Consider the following 17,394-nt stretch of genomic DNA (forward strand, 5'->3'; position numbering starts at 1 on the left):
CCGACGGAATCCGTGAAAATGCGAACTGCCTCCTCGCAAGCAGCCATAATTGGGATTATTCCGAAATAATTCGCTCAATCCAGCCATATACCAAATCATGTTTCGTCGTGGTTTTGAGACGTGTGCGATGTGAATTGCGATCAGTGCCAATACTGGATGTGTTGGAAATGTATTTGTTCATGGTGACGGTGGCTTTTATTATGGGCAATTGAGTCTACCTCCGCTGGACAGCAAAACAAAGACTGCACATTATAGCCTACTGTTCGGGGTAAATAATATTTATAATACCTAGATCGACTCCAACATGGAAAAAAGAAATGCATCGGGGCTTTTGTCTCAGTGGATTAATTGTTCTCGGGCCATTTGTCTCTGATCTACATGCCAAGACTGTGTTCATTGATGGGATGCGCGATGGGTTTTTTTTTCCTCCCCAAAACGTTTGTGGGTGGGTTATTATTATAAGCATTGAGAATCTGACATCATTTGGATATACGAACAGATTGAAGATGGGTTTCCTTTTTGATCGTCTGTCTAGTCTTTTTGGAGATACATCTTCGACGTAATGCACCATAAAATCCATGTTCTCGGGTGATATTATTACATGGATGGAGACAAATTCAACACATCATTCGGTCTCTGAAACTGTAAAATGGGTGGGAGTGAATGTTCGTCTATCTTAACAGTGGATCAAGCCTAGCATCCCCCATCCTGGATTTTTTTCTTCTTTTTTTGGTCAGCTGTTGATTATTTGATGGCCCGTAAAATGTATTATATTTGTTATTTGTAACTCAATTTGATTTCCTTGCGAGGGATTTCTGCATAACAGGTGTTGTTTGACAGCACAGCAACGAGCATGAGGCTCCATCCATGATGTTTTTCATCTCAATCTAACAAACAGTCAAACAAAGCGACTGGCATCATTCGTGGCAACATAAGAAGAATACATCCAGAGATGAAAGGTAGGTTGTCACACAGATATCATACTGTACACACAGAGTACAGCTTCTTGTGACACCTGTTCCATTTGTTTGTCACTTGAGGCTACATGGCTCAGGCCTATAGCAGTCATACAGGCCAGACATTAAAAAAAAAACATTTGAAATGCTGTTTTTGTCAGTGTGATTAAGGTCTGCTGCTCAGGCAAAACACAAAAGGCATTCATCAAATGAAAATGTGTTACATGGCCTAGCAGCACCCCGACAATAGACTTCATTTTATGTCATGAATTTTGAATCATAGTAATTTTTATAATGTAAATAGTTTGTATTCACTGCATATTACTGAAATGTAAGCCATTCTTGTGAAATCTCTCTTTAAACAAGGGTGACTTGGGTGATTCCTTGCTAGTACATTGGAATCAGGCTATGCTAATGTTAATCACTAAAATAATTTCCACCCCTTGCTGATTGAAGTGTCTGGCACTTAATATGCAAAGTTAAACCAAACCGGCCACCTGCCTGGCACTGAATCATGACAGAATTTAATGTATTCCTATGCCGTGTTAACCCTACAGATTACTGATCTGACTCTCACTCATTCACACAGAGCAGCACACAGAGAAATCATGACAGGTGTTTTGCTCATTTACATCAGTGTTTATTGGAGCTCTCTGTGTCTAGCGTTGGTTGTGTTCTGTCTGCTCCGTCCCTCTGAACGCCCCCATGTATTCACTCAAACACCCACACTTGCACAAAGTATGTGAGCTGGTGTATCTTAGCAACGGGCAAGGTAATTACTGAGAGAGCCAAGGAGCTGGCATGAGCTGCTGATCTGAGCCCAGCCGTAGAGAAACGCATAACACTCCACTTTGACAGCCATGCTTTTTTTGTTTCTTTACAGGGAACGCACATCAGGACACCTTTTGTTTTGTGATGGCGACGATTAAGACTCATTTATACTTTTGTCGTACTCGTACGACAAAATCATTAGATCTATAACCTCACAAAGCGTTGCGGATGCGACACATTGTGAGCTTATAGAGCTGCTATTTTCGGTGTGCAACACAGTTGTAAGATGGAGCATAAATTGGGCATTAGCCTTCATCCTTTGTGTGTGTTTACATTCACAGGTGGTGACATTCTGGACAAAGAGAAAAGATGAGTCTGTCGTGTAGAATAGGTCCTCACAGCCCCTCCGTGTAAGAAGAGAGAGCCGTGGTGGATCCGAGGTGCTGATAAAGGTCCCCTAAACGCAGCTCTGGTGGAAGTGGCAGGATGGCTAACCAGACCTTTGCCATCGATGGCCCTGGTAGCCTGCTGGCTGTGCTCGCCTCACAGAGTGGACTGGCAAGAGGTGGCAGTACTGGCAGCAGCAGCAGTAACAACAATAATGGAGGAATCTCTGCCACAGACTTGTCTGCCTACTTTAAGCTGGCCTTCCTGGGTTTGATCATCTGTGTCAGCCTGGCAGGCAACCTCCTGGTCTCCCTGCTCGTCCTACGAGATCGGGCGCTCCACAAAGCCCCCTACTTCTTCCTTCTGGACCTGTGCCTGGCCGACGCGGTCCGCTCCGCCGCCTGTTTCCCCTTTGTCCTGGTGTCCGTCCACAATAGCTCGGCCTGGACGTACAGCGCACTGAGCTGCAAGGTGGTGGCTTTCATGGCCGTGTTGTTTTGTTTTCACGCTGCCTTCATGTTGTTCTGTGTGGCCGTTACCCGATACCTGGCCATCGCCCACCACCGGTTCTACGCCAAGCGCATGACCATCTGGACCTGTGCTGCCATCATTTGCATGGTATGGACTCTGGCCGTCGCAATGGCTTTCCCGCCCGTCTTCAACGTGGGGACGTACAAGTTTATCCGTGACGAGGACCAGTGCATTTTTGAACACCGCTACCTGAAGACCAACGACACCCTGGGGTTCATGCTCATGCTGGCCGTGGTGGTGCTGGCCACACACGGCTTCTACGCCAAGCTACTGTTGTTTGAATACAGGCACCGCAAGATGAAACCTGTGCAGCTCGTGCCAGCTATCAGCCAGAACTGGACCTTCCACGGTCCCGGAGCCACAGGTCAGGCCGCGGCTAACTGGATCGCAGGGTTCGGCCGTGGTCCCATGCCACCAACTCTGTTGGGCATCAGGCAAAATTTACACAACCAACACCGGCGGCTGCTGGGCATGGAGGAGGTGAGGTCAGAGAGGAGGCTGGGCAGGATGTTCTACACCATCACCCTGCTCTTCCTGGTGCTCTGGGCTCCATACATAGTGGCTTGCTTCTGGAGGGTGTTTGTCAAGAGCTGCAACATCCCTCACAGGTACCTGTCCATCACAGTGTGGATGAGCTTCGCCCAGGCTGGAGTCAACCCCATCTTCTGTCTCCTGCTCAACGAGGAGCTGAGGAAAGTGCTGAGAGCCCATCTGCCCACGTACTGGAGGACTAAACAACACCTACCCCAGGATGAGGCCTACTGCATCATGTGAGAAGATACAGGATGATTATTGATGCTTTTAATGATAGCGAAGGGTTTCATGCTTAGAAGGGAGATTTAGAGAGTAGAGGTAATTTAATGCACCTTGATTAAGTCTCAATGTCTGTTTTGTTGTTTTGTACAACATGTCATGAAAGGTTGCCAACAAATGCAGGCACAGTGCCATTTGATTCAGAATGTTAATATTTTAATGAAACGAGTGACCCTTTCTGGTCTATGGTGAGTCCAAAAAGGTTTAAGTTGGACCCTTGTAACATGTTAAGAAGACATTAAGGGGGTTTTTTTTTTTCCATGTACTGTATGAATAATATGTATGAAAGATCACAACGGGATCACGACGAGATCACAACAATCACCGACCGCACCAATTCAATATGATGATGCCATTTTAAAATAATGTTGCCTTATTTCAGCCGGCCCCCTGCAGCCCCCTGCAGCTCTTAACGGAGAATGACACAAAGCAGATCCACAAAGGGTTGAGATGTTGGACAATTGGTGGAGAATGTGGTTCAGAGTGTTACAAACTTTGAAAGAACTGAAAGAGTCTTAGGGGAGATTCAGACCGCTGCGATCTTTCTCCGCAACGCTCTAATGCTTATAACTTATGCTCCATAGTACGGCGGCGTCTCATGGCGAAAATAGCCGATCGACAGTCAGCTATTTTGGTCATGCGACAGCGCTGTTACAACAAAGTATAAATCTGGCTTACAACGGTTTTGTCTTGTCATGAATCTTTGGTCTGAACTAGGCTTTAAGTATGCTGGACGCCTTGTTCAAGCGATTCAAAGTAGCCTGAACAACAAAAAAAAAAGAAAATCAAATGGACACTATATTCTTGGAGACATTTAAATAGCTGTGGTGAACCCAAACCCCCTAACATGCTTGATTTTTGGGACTTCATTTGGGGTGTGTCAGGTTTATTTGTATCATAAATATTGCCTGTTTTCCTTTATTTGTAAACAATACATGTTAAGCAGATGACACTATTTTGAAATATGACTTGATTTCATATTGTACAGACTGTACAGGATAATATATTCCTGCTCATGTTTTTATAGAGCATTTACTTTGTGTGTGTGTGTGTGTGTGTGTGTGTGTGTGTGTGTGTGTGTGTGTGTGTGTGTGTGTGTGTGGCGGGAGGGAGGGGGTTATGAATATGATATAATAAAAACAGGTTTAAGTAACATTTAGACAGTACAAATCGAACCTCATTTTCTTGTCTTAAAATCATGACATACGGAGAAGGCAGTTTATGGAAATTAATTTTTTGAAGAGATTGCTGCAACATTATGATAATGTGTGTTGATTTTGATGCCAATGCACGTTCCTTTGAAATACAGATGGATAATGAGTTAGACTACAAAATAATTAGAACTGCAACTCTGCCGAGGGAGTTTAGTCTGACCTGAATGGTGATGTACTACTGTATGTGATATAATAATCATAATAATAAAAAAAGAAAACACTAATAAACACAATGAAGTTCTAGGGAATACTTCTAAAGTATGGTTAAGATTTCCTCAGATTAACCACTTAAACCCTATATAATTAGTCCCCCGGGGTCCCCCAGGGCTCTGTACTAGGCCTGCTAGTATTTCCCTCTACACCAAATCTCCTTGACGAAAATAGCCGATCTACAAGCTCAAAACGTGCGAGCTCGCAGATGTGCTATTTCTGCTGAATGTTTGCCCCAGAAATGGAACACATATAGGGTTCAAGTGGTTAACAACTTTTAACAAATGGAAGTGGCTCGTACAGCATAATGAAGGAAACATGAATGTCATTGGGCACGCTGCCATGAGTTTAGATGCCACTATCTGTGTGTTTGGGTTTACTGTGCATACAAAATAAATATCTGAGCTGGACTTTGGCTTGGGAGATTTTTGGTGTATGGGGAATAGGCTCAGACAACAATAAGTCCGCCCTCCAAATTAAGATTTATGTAAACGAACATGTCTGACCTGTGTGTCAGGCATATATGCATATTTGTGCAATTTTCTAAATGTGGACACTTGCACTGCATACTGTATTAGCATGCATTCCACTGTATTTCATAGATCCAAGACTTGGGGATTTAAAAACATGTATAGATGTTGATATGGAACGATTTCCTGAAAAAGTGACGTGACACGAGGTCCATGATTTCTGCGTCTGGCATTCCTTTGCAAGATGATTTCCTGTATGTGTACAGTTCAACCCAGGTGGTGCTTTTATCCACTCATCAATAAAGACTCTACTTTTGATGCATTTGCAGTGTCGTCGTGGTTGGTCTACCACAGTGGTTCTCAACCAGGGATCCACAGATCACAACTGGTCCACAAGAGGTGCATCATGGGAAAACGTTTTTTTAAATATTAAAAAAAGATATTGTACCGTTGTTAAATATATCAACAATATGTTAAATATTTCATAAGTCTATCAAATTGAAGAAAACGCTAATAGGCTGAGTGTGGGGGGAAAAAATCTTTAAAGGAAATGCTGACTGTTAAAGCAGCACAATGTAACTTTGCTCTTCTACCTTGGATTTGAAGCCTGTTTCCTGCGCAAGTGCTGACATTTTTACCATTGAGCTAATGGAGCCTGCCTGCTTGCTCAGGTGATAAATTGAATCTTGACCATCAGGTCAAATTTTTTGTCAGATCCTGTGTCTGAGGTGAGACGTCACATGACCTTTGACTAAATCTAAATGTCTCAATTGAAGAGCAGGGAGACAAAATACAACCACCTCAATTGTATAACGTATATTGTATTAACATACTCTACCAAAAAGATTGGACAAAATTACATTTTTTCCATTGAAATAAAGTTACATAGTGAGGCTTTAATGGCTTGGTATACATCATTGTGCATGGTGTTGCGCACCAAAACAGCAGATCTACACAGGCAGATCAACACTGTGGCGTGTTGCGAGCTTGATTTTTGGAAGTCGACATCGGCATGCAACTAAGTATAATCCGGTATAATCTGATCTTAAATCCGGTAATATCCAGTTTTAAGATCATTAATGGTAAATATTAATAAATAACTTGTGGGGGTGGTGTTTGAGGATTGTTCGAAATAATGTTGTGGTCCAAGGAAAAAAAAAAGGTTGAGAACCACTCATGAAGTGCTTTCTGTTAGAAACGGAGTGAATACTGTATGTTTAACCAGCTGGATTAAAATCCAGGTCTCCTGTGTGGGAAATATATTTAGTGCAACAAATGTCACTTGTTTGTTGAAGAAACATGACCCTCTTGTCACTGCAAGAGGGTCTGGGGATCTAAGTATAATTGGATTTTCAATTGGAATTGAAAATGTTAAGACCTTGTTACCTTTTTCCTTTATCAGTCGCAAATCAAACAATGACCAAATGTGTATGACAATGATTATGATTTTTAAAAATTGCAATTTGTTCATTTTTGTTCTGGGACGAAAATCACAAAAATGCTGTTGTAAATGTCAAATCCAATTGAAAATCAAATGATACTAAGATCTCCAGACCAAGAGGCTAGATGTCAATGACAGGATCTGTTGGTGTGGAAGCTTGGTAATCGAAAGGTATATGATGACGTCAGACGTCATCAATACAGTTAACTTATAGGGGTGTCACGATTCACTTACCTCACGATTCGATTCAAAATCGATTCCTAGGGTGCCGATTCGATTAAAATTGCGATTCTGCGATTAATTGATATTCGATTCGATTCTGCGATTTATTGCGATTTTCTAGGGTGCCGATTCGATTAAAATTGCGATTCTGCGATTTATTGCGATTTTCTAGGGTGCCGATTCGATTAAAATTGCGATTCTGCGATTAATTGATATTCGATTCTGCGATTTATTGCGATTTTATAAAAAAAAAAAAAAAATTAAAAAAAAATCGATTTTAATATTTTGAATCGATTTTTAAAATCGTGGCATTAAGAATCGCGATTTATTCATGAATCGATTTTTTTTGACAGCCCTATTAACTTATAACTGTTTGACTGTTTGACTTTTGACTGTCTACCATAACTAGCCAGCCAGCCAAGCCGTCTAAAAGAGGAAGTGAATGGCAGTCGAATCAAGCTGAAACCTTGTCCACATATGGATTCTCAGTCATACGTCATAGATATGTCATAGACGACGGCCGTCAAAAACTGGCCACATGGAGTCCGAGAGCCACATGCAGCCACACTGTTACTAGTGATGTCATTGGCATGGTAGATTGTTAATATATTCTGATCACAAAGGGTGTAGTCCAGAAACATTCAAAGCTCTTCCTGTCTCCTGATATCTATAAATCTTGTACACCACTCCAAATCGGTATATTTCTAGAGAAACCAAAACAAGATGGAGTACTCAAACTGGCTTAATTCTTTCTTGAGTTCAGAGATTGGGGCTTCACCTCAAACTTCAATTGAGGTCAGTGATTGTGGCTTCACAGAGAAAACGTCTTCCACGTTTTCTCTTTCAGAAAAGGATGTTTCCTGTCCTGTGTGTCATGACATCTTTAAAGATCCTGTTGTCCTGTCATGTAGCCACAGCTTCTGTAAAGCATGTTTGCAGAAATGGTGGCAAGCGAAGAGAATAAGGGAATGTCCTCTTTGTAAGACAATACATTCATTGGATCATCCAGTCTGTAACCTGGTTCTGAGGAACCTGTGTGAGGCCATACAAGAGAGACATGCGAGGGTTTCAACAGGGCCTTCGGTTCTCTGCAGTCTCCATAATGAGAAACTCAAACTCTTCTGTCTGGAAGATCAACATCCAGTGTGCGTTGTGTGTCTTCATTCAGAAAAACACACAAACCACACATTCAAACCCATCGATGAAATTTCACTGGAACACAAGAAAAAAGTCCAGAAGTCACTGAAGCCTTTACAGGAGAAACTGAAGGTCTTTAATGAAGTTAAAACAATCTGTGACCACACAGCAGAACACATTATGGTCCAGACCTGGCACACAGAGAGGGAGATTAAGAAACAGTTCAAGAAGCTTCACCTGTTTCTACAAGATGAAGAGTGGGCTTGCATCAATGAACTGAGGGAGGAAGAGAGGAAGAAGAGTTGGTTGATGAAGGAGAATATTGAGAGTCTGGAGACAGAGATATCAATCCTTTCGCGCACAATCAGAGCCACAGAGGAGGAGATGAGAGCAGAACCCATCTCATTCCTGCTCAACTACAAGACCACTATGAAAAGAGTCAGGCTCACACTACAGGACCCACGGCTGGTCTCAGGAGCACTGATAGACGAGGCCAAACACCTGGGCAACCTCACCTTCAGAGTCTGGTACAAGATGAAGGACATTGTCTCCTACACTCCTGTCATTCTGGACCCCAACACCGCCCATCCAAAACTCATCCTGTCTGATGATCCGACCCACACTGGTCATAGACATGGAGAGAGACAGAAGCTTCCTGACAACCCAGAGAGATTTGACCATTTGCAATGTGTTCTAGGTTCTGAGGGCTTTAACTCAGGGACTCACAGCTGGGATGTTGAGGTCGGAGACAATACAAGCTGGAGTATAGGTGTGTTAGCCGAGTCCTTTCAGAGGAAGGGAAAAGACATTGGGGGTCAATTCTATAAAATAGGGTTACATGATGGTGAATACACCGCAGTCTCACCAGAGACATGCACCGTTCTCTCGGTGAAGCAGAAACCCTGGAGCATCCGAGTCCAACTGGACTGGGACAGAGGAAAGCTGTCCTTCTCTGATCCTGATACCAACACACACATACACACCTACACACACACTTTCACTGACACACTCTTTCCATTCATTAACACTCCTGATATTCACCCTCTGAAGGTGTTACCAAGGAAGGTCAGTGTAACTGACCCTTTAACGTAATCAAACATGAATAATAATAACAATAAAATAATCATAATAATTATGTTGTTGTGTCCCGTTAAGTTGTTGTAGGGGGTATTCTTTTGTCAAGTACATTTTCCAGTTCATTGCTGGACGCTGAAACCTGCGCTACAGAATTCCCTGGATGGGTGCAACACCAGAATGCTGCATGCAGTACTAAACATCAGTAAAGTGTATGTGAGAAGATAGCAGCCAGGAGAATGAGGCAGGCCAGTCACTGCCACACACACCAGGAGCTAACTTGTGCTATGGGACCCAACACACTGGGATTGATCACGAGGGTGGACGCACTAAAGACAGATGTGGAGGCGGAGTACTGGCGAGATGTATGAATTATCCAGATGACTGGATACGCCGCTGGAGGGCTCGTCCTAGGAGGACCCAGAGAGAGATTTTGGCAAAACATTGAATCTTTAAAGGGACATAGAACTAAAAAGATCATTATTTCCATCTAACAAAAGAGACAGAATGAGTCGGGAGAAAAATATTTTTTAGGGAGAGATTAGTACTTTGGTAAAACTACAGTGGGTGGATGTATGACAGTAGCACCCAATGATCATTATCTAGTAGGAAATAGGCCAGTCTCGGTCCAAGTAGAACAAATTGACAAATTGATGTTGGGGGGCAATTGCAAAGAAGAGGAACATGAATAGATATAGGTTAAAAACAATCGAGGATAAAACACAGATAAAACAGAAGGACTTATTTCCATTATGATCCTCTCACAAACAAACATAAACGTGACAATCCACGCATGTGGCAGTCATGGTATAAATAAAGCCAGTTTACATAACACAACAATACACAATGACATAAGAAATGTATAAAAAAATAAAACCAGCTTATCTCACACAGGGGCCTTATCCAACAGCCATGTCGGATAAAGCTCAGACCTGAGACTATATGAGAGAACTGATGTAACTTTAACTTAGCATTGGTAAATACTGCAAAGCTTTTGGAAGTTTTGCATGGACTCTTCCTTATATATTTTGTAAGTGCAGCATTTCAAAGGTCAAGTTGTAATTGTAACCAAAAGAACACAATGCAGTACTCTCTTATCCACTATTGTAAGAGGTATTTACAGTAGCCTGTAGGGTTTTAAATTTCAGTCACCAGAGTATTCCTGAAAGTCCCACATTAAAAACCTATTCTTAACATTTTGTTTGCAGTTTTTTGAACTAATCCCTATGTAACCAACAGTCATATCTGTTTTCATGTTATCTGAAAGCAAAGTTTGAATTTGACTGTAAAGTTAGCTGGTTGTACAGCACCCCGTCCAAATAGGGCTTTATGATACAATGAAATTAGAGTGAAATTATGGATACATCCATAGACCTATCAAATAAAGATAACCCAGCAATTTATTTACATACATTTTATTAGAAATTTTGAATGCACATATTGGGACAAAGGAGAGTTTTAACATCAACTCAGACTGGATAAGGTTTAGTGTGTAGTACTGTAATTCAATGGCTTGGAGCACCATAGCGAGTGATTACATCCTGTTGCTGCCTCTCTCAATTGGGGATTAGTTCCTCAGGCGAGATGAGGCTTCACTGGGCCTCTTCACAGTTGAGTTATTTCCTGTATTTTAAGATGTATCTTTGGGTGAAAGTTTCACAATACCAGAGACAGCCTTGGGGGATGGTAAACAAAAAACTTTAATCATTGGGTAAAACCTGTAAGTGACACATTTTTGTAGAGGTAAGTTCACTCTTAACACTGGACAGGTTCTTTTAATCAAGGGTGAGACATGGAAACAGACTAATTCAATTAAAAGGTTCATTTTATTTTCCACTGCTGTCTTTTGAGAGCTCATCACACCAGATCCAAGGCAGTAAACCACCATCTCTTTCAATGAATTCACTATTCCGTAATTAAACATCCAATATATCACATTATTCAATAAATACATTGCAACCTGCAATTACATTTCTTAGACATTACGTACACAATGGCCTAGATCCAGCAGATAATCTTTAAAAACAACCATCACATACACAGTAAATTGTGTTAATTTATCCATTTCAAACTTGGTGTATACAAATGTAACCAAATGGACCCTTAGAGGTCCATTTGGTTACATTTGTACGCTCTCAGTTATCTCAGAGTAAAATTAACAATGAGGATTTTACCGTGTACGCTAGGATGGCATAGCAGAGAAGCATGGCCTTTTAACCACTTAAACCCTACATACACTTTATGACCGGGGTCCCCTTCTTGTGTCCCTCTACACACCAAATCTCAGCAAAAACCTACCCAACCTACAAGCTCACAATGCACCGTGATGTGTTATGAGCTTGTAGATCGGCTATTTTTTCCTCTGAATGGTTGCCTATTATGACGTAGAATAAGGACGTTAGGGTTCATTTGGTTAAACTCTGTGCCAACACCTGGTTCATCTGAGCACTAGTAATTGGTCCACCTGGTTACGTCTCTCTCATTTCTAAATGTTTCCTTATACATTTTGCGAGCCTTAAAAACAAAGCACACAGCATAAACAGCAATCAACTCAGTGAAGGAAAGAAAACATTGTAGCACAGCAATTAATACAACACACACAGGGTCAACGTTTCGTCTCAGCCTGGGGGCTCTCATGGGCATTGGTTCCGGTTACCATAGGGGTCATCACCGCTAGGAATATTCTGGACAGCATTCAAAGAAAAACTAAAACTGCATACACAATCACATCCAAACACTGCATCCAGTTGGCTCATCATCCACCTAAAACTTCTTAAAAAGATTCTCAAACTTCTTAATTTCATGGACCCTAGGATGAACTTCATGGAAGTTTGGTATGACCCCCATGTCTCTGAAAGTGTACAAATGGAAATAAATGGACCCACAAGGGTCCATTTGTTTCCATTTGTACACTCAAGAGTTTACAGACCTTTAAGAGACTTTATAGGCCGGTCCGGGCACTTACGCTCCAATGAGGTTCGAATCGTATACTATCAATAAAAGGCAGACGGGACGGGACGGGGGGGGGGGATACTTTACAGTTGCCAATATCACAAGTTTAGTTGCGGACACCTGAGAACCACTGGTTTAGGGCACAGTCACACAATCTGAAGGGGCCACAACGCATGCAGAGGCGGCAAACGCTTGTTGTCATGTGGATTGTGGGTAGTGCCGGTGTTTAGTTTGTTCGTTTGGTTGGCTCACTGAAAGAAAACTATAAGTCAAATACCTGTCAAATGGGGTCAACCACAGCGTTTCTTTCCTATTGGTTGATGCCCGGTCAAAGTTCACCAATGTTGAACTCCACACCTTGAACGTGTCGCGTCAACGCACCGGCAACCGCAACGGGGATCTCCACTCCTTCTCTCCCATAGAATGTAAGTGAACGGGACACTGGCGCTTCTGTTGCGTTATGTGTGACCATGCCCTGAAGGAGGGTATAGCGGCAGCAGGGGAAATCCTTAACCATTTTTGCCCTATTTTATATACTTTAGCCATTTGAAAATAGTTGATCCATAAGCTCACAGTCGGCTATTTTCGAAAAATGTTTGAAAAATTCGGAACATTTCTTTAAAGATGTCGCCAGACTGAAAGCGGTTATGATCTCTCAGTCCCATCTGCTCAACTCTGCTAGCCAGTCAGTACCTCAGAAGAAAAACACTCCACCATGCACAAATTAAAGACCCCCCCCCACCCCCCCCCCCCCCCCTCCCCAACCACCCAAAATCATGTTTTTTGTTTGGTTAATGTGTTTTTGAAGCTTACCCATTAAAACTCTGGTAGTTTTACTAAATTAGGGCAAAGATAGGACAAATAAAAAAGGTACTGTATAGCTCCTTTAGGGACGTTTTTTGGGGGACAAAAATAATTGACATGTACATTTATTGATTATTCTGAGGATTTAACCCTCAGAGGACGTGTGGAATGGGGTCTCAAAGCAAATAAATGCAAACAGATCCCAAAAAGCATCACTGGCAATATTAAGCCCACTTTACAAAATGCCCCATACTGTACATAATGTGACATGATCCCCAGTAGAAAAACGTGTTTCTTCCTTTACCCCAAATCACAACTTGTCAAGTCAGGAATCACAACACAACACACAGTCTCTCTCTCTCCTCAAAGAGTGATCTTTGTGTTCCGGAAGCTGGAATGATCCTTCAGACTGTCGTTGTGCGTCTTGTATTCCATGATGGTGTTCGGGGGGAGGTTGAGGACTCGTCTCAAAGTGTCTCTGATTCTGGACGTGGTCATCTGGTCACTGGCCGTCTTGTTCCAGATCGACAGAATGTCCTCCTGAAAGCGTATGGACACCACCACTCCGCAGATCTCCTCTCCCACCATAAACTGTTCTCCCAGCATGGCCAGGACGATGTTCTCCCAGAAACGACTGGCCAGGCCTTTACGGAGACGAATGATCCATTTACCTCCGCTACGATTAGCGTCATCCTCCCACATGGGTTTGATACCCTCTTTGAAGACACAAATTCAAACAATGTTAACCACCTAAGCCCTATATACTTTGTCGTATACAGCGAATAGCGAAAATAGCCGATCTACAAGTTCACAACACGTCGTAGCTTATAGATCTGCTAGCCTACTTTCCCCCCCAAAAAAATCAGCCTATAATTGGTTGAAAGTATTATAGTTTTTACATTTTGATTCGTTTTTATGTCGTTTTGACTTCAATTTTGTTTTCAATTTCAGTTTAGATTTAATTCATTTTTAAAGAGGCTTTGGCTAGTTTAGCTTAGTTTTTAATTTGAGAAAAGGAGTTTTTGCAATCTGGGTTCAGAATTATTGTGTGCATGTGCAATAAAAGAAATATGGCATTTCTAAATATTTATTCACAGCTTAACATTTGGAAAATAGATCTAATACACCCAAAATAATAGGTAATTTTCTCTGTGGTTTTAGTTTGTTTTGTAAACCCAGTTTCAGACAGACAGACAGGTAAGATAGATAAGATAGATAGATATATTATATTATAAAAAAAATAAAAAAAAAGCCTAGTTTTCAGTTCATGTTGTTTCCAATTTTGCATTAATCAAATATTAAACAATAACACTCACTGATATCGTTCACTAGATCAGTGGTTCTCAACCTTTTCAGGCCGCGACCGCCCAAAATAATCATATTTGACCAAACCTGACGAGGACTTCGAATTGCAGGAGTTGAGGCATTACATTTAGTTTGACTCGGTTCCACAGATAAACATTGTGAAAATATCCGATCTACAAGCTGCGAGCTTGTAGATCGGCTATTTTCACAATTTTTGCCTCTTTCATATATAATTTGACAATTTGCCCAATGTTTGACCAGTTTTTATAGTATAGTTTGTTGATGAATTTTGATGCAGTAATGGTCTTTTTTCTTTTCTTTCTATATTTGTTTTAGGTAATATTAAAAGTCCTTAATTGTCACTTCACTGCCATCTGGGGTCCCCCTCCCTCCAAAAAAATAATAATGTCTCCCCACTGGGAGAACCACTGGTCTAGATATGGACTAGTTTGTACATTGTACCTTTGAACAGGTGGAAGTCACTGTGTCCCGGCAGGTCTCCTGGTCTCACCAGGTGACTGTACAGCCTCCAGAACTGCTCCACAGACGCCACGCTTCCGATCTGCCTGATGTTCTGCTCATAACTCTGGGTGCTGGCAGGTCGGCTGGGGGTTCTCCTGCTGAACCAGAAGCTATAGCTGAACTGGAGCAGATGTTCTCCTGGAGATAGAGAGAGAATGACCATGTTGTAAAAAAAAAAAAAAAAGAACGGGGCCATTTAACGACCTGAGGCCGATTCTACAAATGCCCTCTATATCAGTACCGGTAGTTCTTAAACTTTGCTGTTAATTAAAAATTATTCAAGATGTGTCAAACACTTTCAAGATTTATCAAAAATGTAAAAAAAATAGATGTACGAGCTCGCAGCGCAGCACAAATTGACGAATTTGACGCGCTGTGAGCTTGTATATACGCGAAAACCTAAAATGACAGATGCTTTCCCCGGTTTTAATGGGTAAATCCAGGGGTGGGCGGCATTTATTTCCAGAGGGCCACACTGACTTTGATAAAATGAGTGAAGGGCCACACATTGTACAATTGAATTGAAACTTGAAACACATAGTGCTGAATGATGTTAAAACTGCATGAATTTGGTAGACATGCCAGACTACATTAGAATAAGGTCCATGCTTTCACAACAACAATGTTCATCAACAAAATGTTGATCTTTCTTTTTCTTTTTGTATCACTCTGGTGTACTCTGTACGAGATTACAATGAAAAGATCACATGAAACAATCCACGTCAATGCCATATCTCATCTTATCTGATATGCACCTCTCCATAGGTCACTGATAAAACACATTGCATTCACATCGCATTCATTATATGATGAACTCACGGCAGACTGTTTCACTGTTACATTATAAACATAAAACATTTGAGTACATACAGATGGAGGAATGCAGGTATGTACTTAAATGGCAAATATGAATTAATATTAATTGGAGTTAAATTAATTTGTCTCAAAACCCATAACATATGGCAGCCTGGCAGATGTTTTAACATTTTTTGGGGGGGGGGGTGGGGGGCAGTTTTTTTTTTTTATGACTTGGCGGTCCGGCCCCCGGACCGTATGTTGCCCATGTGTGGGTTAATCACTTAAATCCAGGGAGCTTGTTGTAGATCTGCTATTTTTGCTATTTTTTTCCCAGACATTTTATTTTTACCTGGTGTTTTCGTTAGAATGGGAGACAATTATTTTAGCACTTAGTGGCTGCATCTTCACCAGAGGTAGTTTCCCTGACCTTGTCCCCCCTAAATTCAAGTCACTCAAGGGTAAAAAATGCATTCTACTATGCGGCCACTACACAGTGGAATGCTCTACCCAACAGTGTAACCTTTAAATTCCCCATTTAAAATCTGCCCAAAATCATGGGCTTCAGCCAAATTCTAATTGACCTAATAGCTAACTAACTAGCCTGCCTTCAGTGAGCTTCACTTCACAATAAGCTTCAAAACATCTCTAATCAATTGTTTAAACTGCATATTTTGTTGTTTGTCCAGAGATGTTTGAATGTTTATATGGACCACAATGGAAACAAGCCTATGTTTTTTTTTTTGTGATTATATTCATTTGACTTTTTATTTGACATAAATGTACTTTTAAACTGTCAATAAAATATTCAACCAACATGATAAACATCTAAGCTAGTAAAAATAATACTTGTTTTGTGTGCTTAACTTAGTTAAGCACTCTTTACTAGTCGAGAAAACTGGGACAGTTTGGTGGTCAATCTTGAAAACCGATGGTCTGGCATTTGAGTGTTTTAAAGTTTAAATAATTCTAAAACACTCAAATGTCTAAACCAGGACAACCCGGGCGACACTGGGACGTGTGGTCAGCATACATACATACCAGTGGTGTAAAGTAACAAAGTACATTTACTCAAGTACTGTTTTTAAGTATTTTGAGGTACTTTTTACTATCATCTACAAGCTCACAATGCTATGAGCTTGTAGATCGGCTATTTTCAAAAGATGTTTTATTCATTTGAAAACATTCTGCATAATGACTACTTTCTACTTTTTGTACCTTTAAGTACATTTTGATGTCGATACTTTTACTCGAGTACATTTTGAATTCGGGACTTTTACTTGTAACAAGAGTATTTCTACATTGCAGTATTGATACTTTGGCTAAAGTAAGTAAATACATACCAGGATACACACACTGCTGTCTGCTGATGATGCTGTTCTTCTTGTTGCTGCCATCATCAACTCGAGGACTCGTGTCCTCCTCCTCCTCCTCGAGGATAATATCTTCACTTTGGTTCATTTCCTCTCCCAGCAGCAGCAGTTTCATTAGACTATCACTCGGGTATTATCATTAACCTATCGTTAGCAAGGCTTTTCTTTAACAGAGTTCTTCAACCACACAGTTTAAAGGTACATAAAACACTGAAACTGACTGAAACGCTGCTTCTGCTGCTGCTGCTCGGACTTCCGTCTTCCTGAACTGGCTGTGCGTGTGCGCAGTACTGTTGCCAGGACTTGCGATTGAAACAAGCCCAAAAGAAGCGACTATGATGAGCCACATCATATTCATTTTGGGGGACCTTGACATGAAAATGTTTTAGAGCCACTGGTTTAAATAACATTAGGAAA

General features: G+C 41.3%; 3 protein-coding genes across 3 annotated transcripts; 2 read left to right on the plus strand and 1 right to left on the minus strand.

Moving 5' to 3' along the window:
* Window positions 1-64: 64 nt before the first annotated feature.
* Window positions 65-4,513, plus strand: LOC311053924 (putative G-protein coupled receptor 173). The gene is made up of 2 exons (XM_084069727.1): window positions 65-959; window positions 2,069-4,513. Exon 2 carries the CDS (start codon window positions 2,214-2,216, stop codon window positions 3,417-3,419), a length of 1,206 nt encoding a protein of 401 aa, XP_083925853.1. The 5' UTR covers window positions 65-959; window positions 2,069-2,213; the 3' UTR covers window positions 3,420-4,513.
* Window positions 4,514-7,738: 3,225 nt separating this feature from the next.
* LOC311054097 (E3 ubiquitin-protein ligase TRIM39-like) lies at window positions 7,739-9,244 on the plus strand (the record flags this gene model as incomplete). The annotated part of the gene is made up of 1 exon (XM_084069977.1): window positions 7,739-9,244. One exon carries the CDS (start codon window positions 7,739-7,741, stop codon window positions 9,242-9,244), a length of 1,506 nt encoding a protein of 501 aa, XP_083926103.1.
* A 1,664-nt stretch (window positions 9,245-10,908) lies between these two features.
* LOC311053930 (eukaryotic translation initiation factor 4E type 2-like) lies at window positions 10,909-17,231 on the minus strand. The gene is made up of 3 exons (XM_084069736.1): window positions 16,948-17,231; window positions 14,750-14,947; window positions 10,909-13,698 (listed from the first exon to the last, which is right to left on the minus strand). The coding sequence occupies exons 1-3, from the start codon at window positions 17,090-17,092 to the stop codon at window positions 13,346-13,348; spliced, it is 696 nt and encodes a 231-aa protein (XP_083925862.1). The 5' UTR covers window positions 17,093-17,231; the 3' UTR covers window positions 10,909-13,345.
* Window positions 17,232-17,394: the final 163 nt, after the last annotated feature.

Source organism: Gymnoscopelus microlampas (genome assembly GCF_963454915.1).
Source record: "Gymnoscopelus microlampas genome assembly, chromosome: 10".
Classification (NCBI taxonomy): Eukaryota; Metazoa; Chordata; class Actinopteri; order Myctophiformes; family Myctophidae; genus Gymnoscopelus; species Gymnoscopelus microlampas.

Bases quoted from the DNA above. Each gene is read 5' to 3' on its own strand.
- LOC311053924 (XM_084069727.1), top strand. From the start codon at position 2,214: ATGGCTAACCAGACCTTTGCCATCGATGGCCCTGGTAGCCTGCTGGCT.
- LOC311053930 (XM_084069736.1), bottom strand. From the start codon at position 17,092: ATGAAACTGCTGCTGCTGGGAGAGGAAATGAACCAAAGTGAAGATATT. The intron at 14,948-16,947 runs GTATGTATTTAC...CTCTATCTCCAG, and splicing joins ACAGCAGTGTGTGTATCCTG to GAGAACATCTGCTCCAGTTC. The intron at 13,699-14,749 runs GTACAATGTACA...GTGTCTTCAAAG, and splicing joins TGACTTCCACCTGTTCAAAG to AGGGTATCAAACCCATGTGG.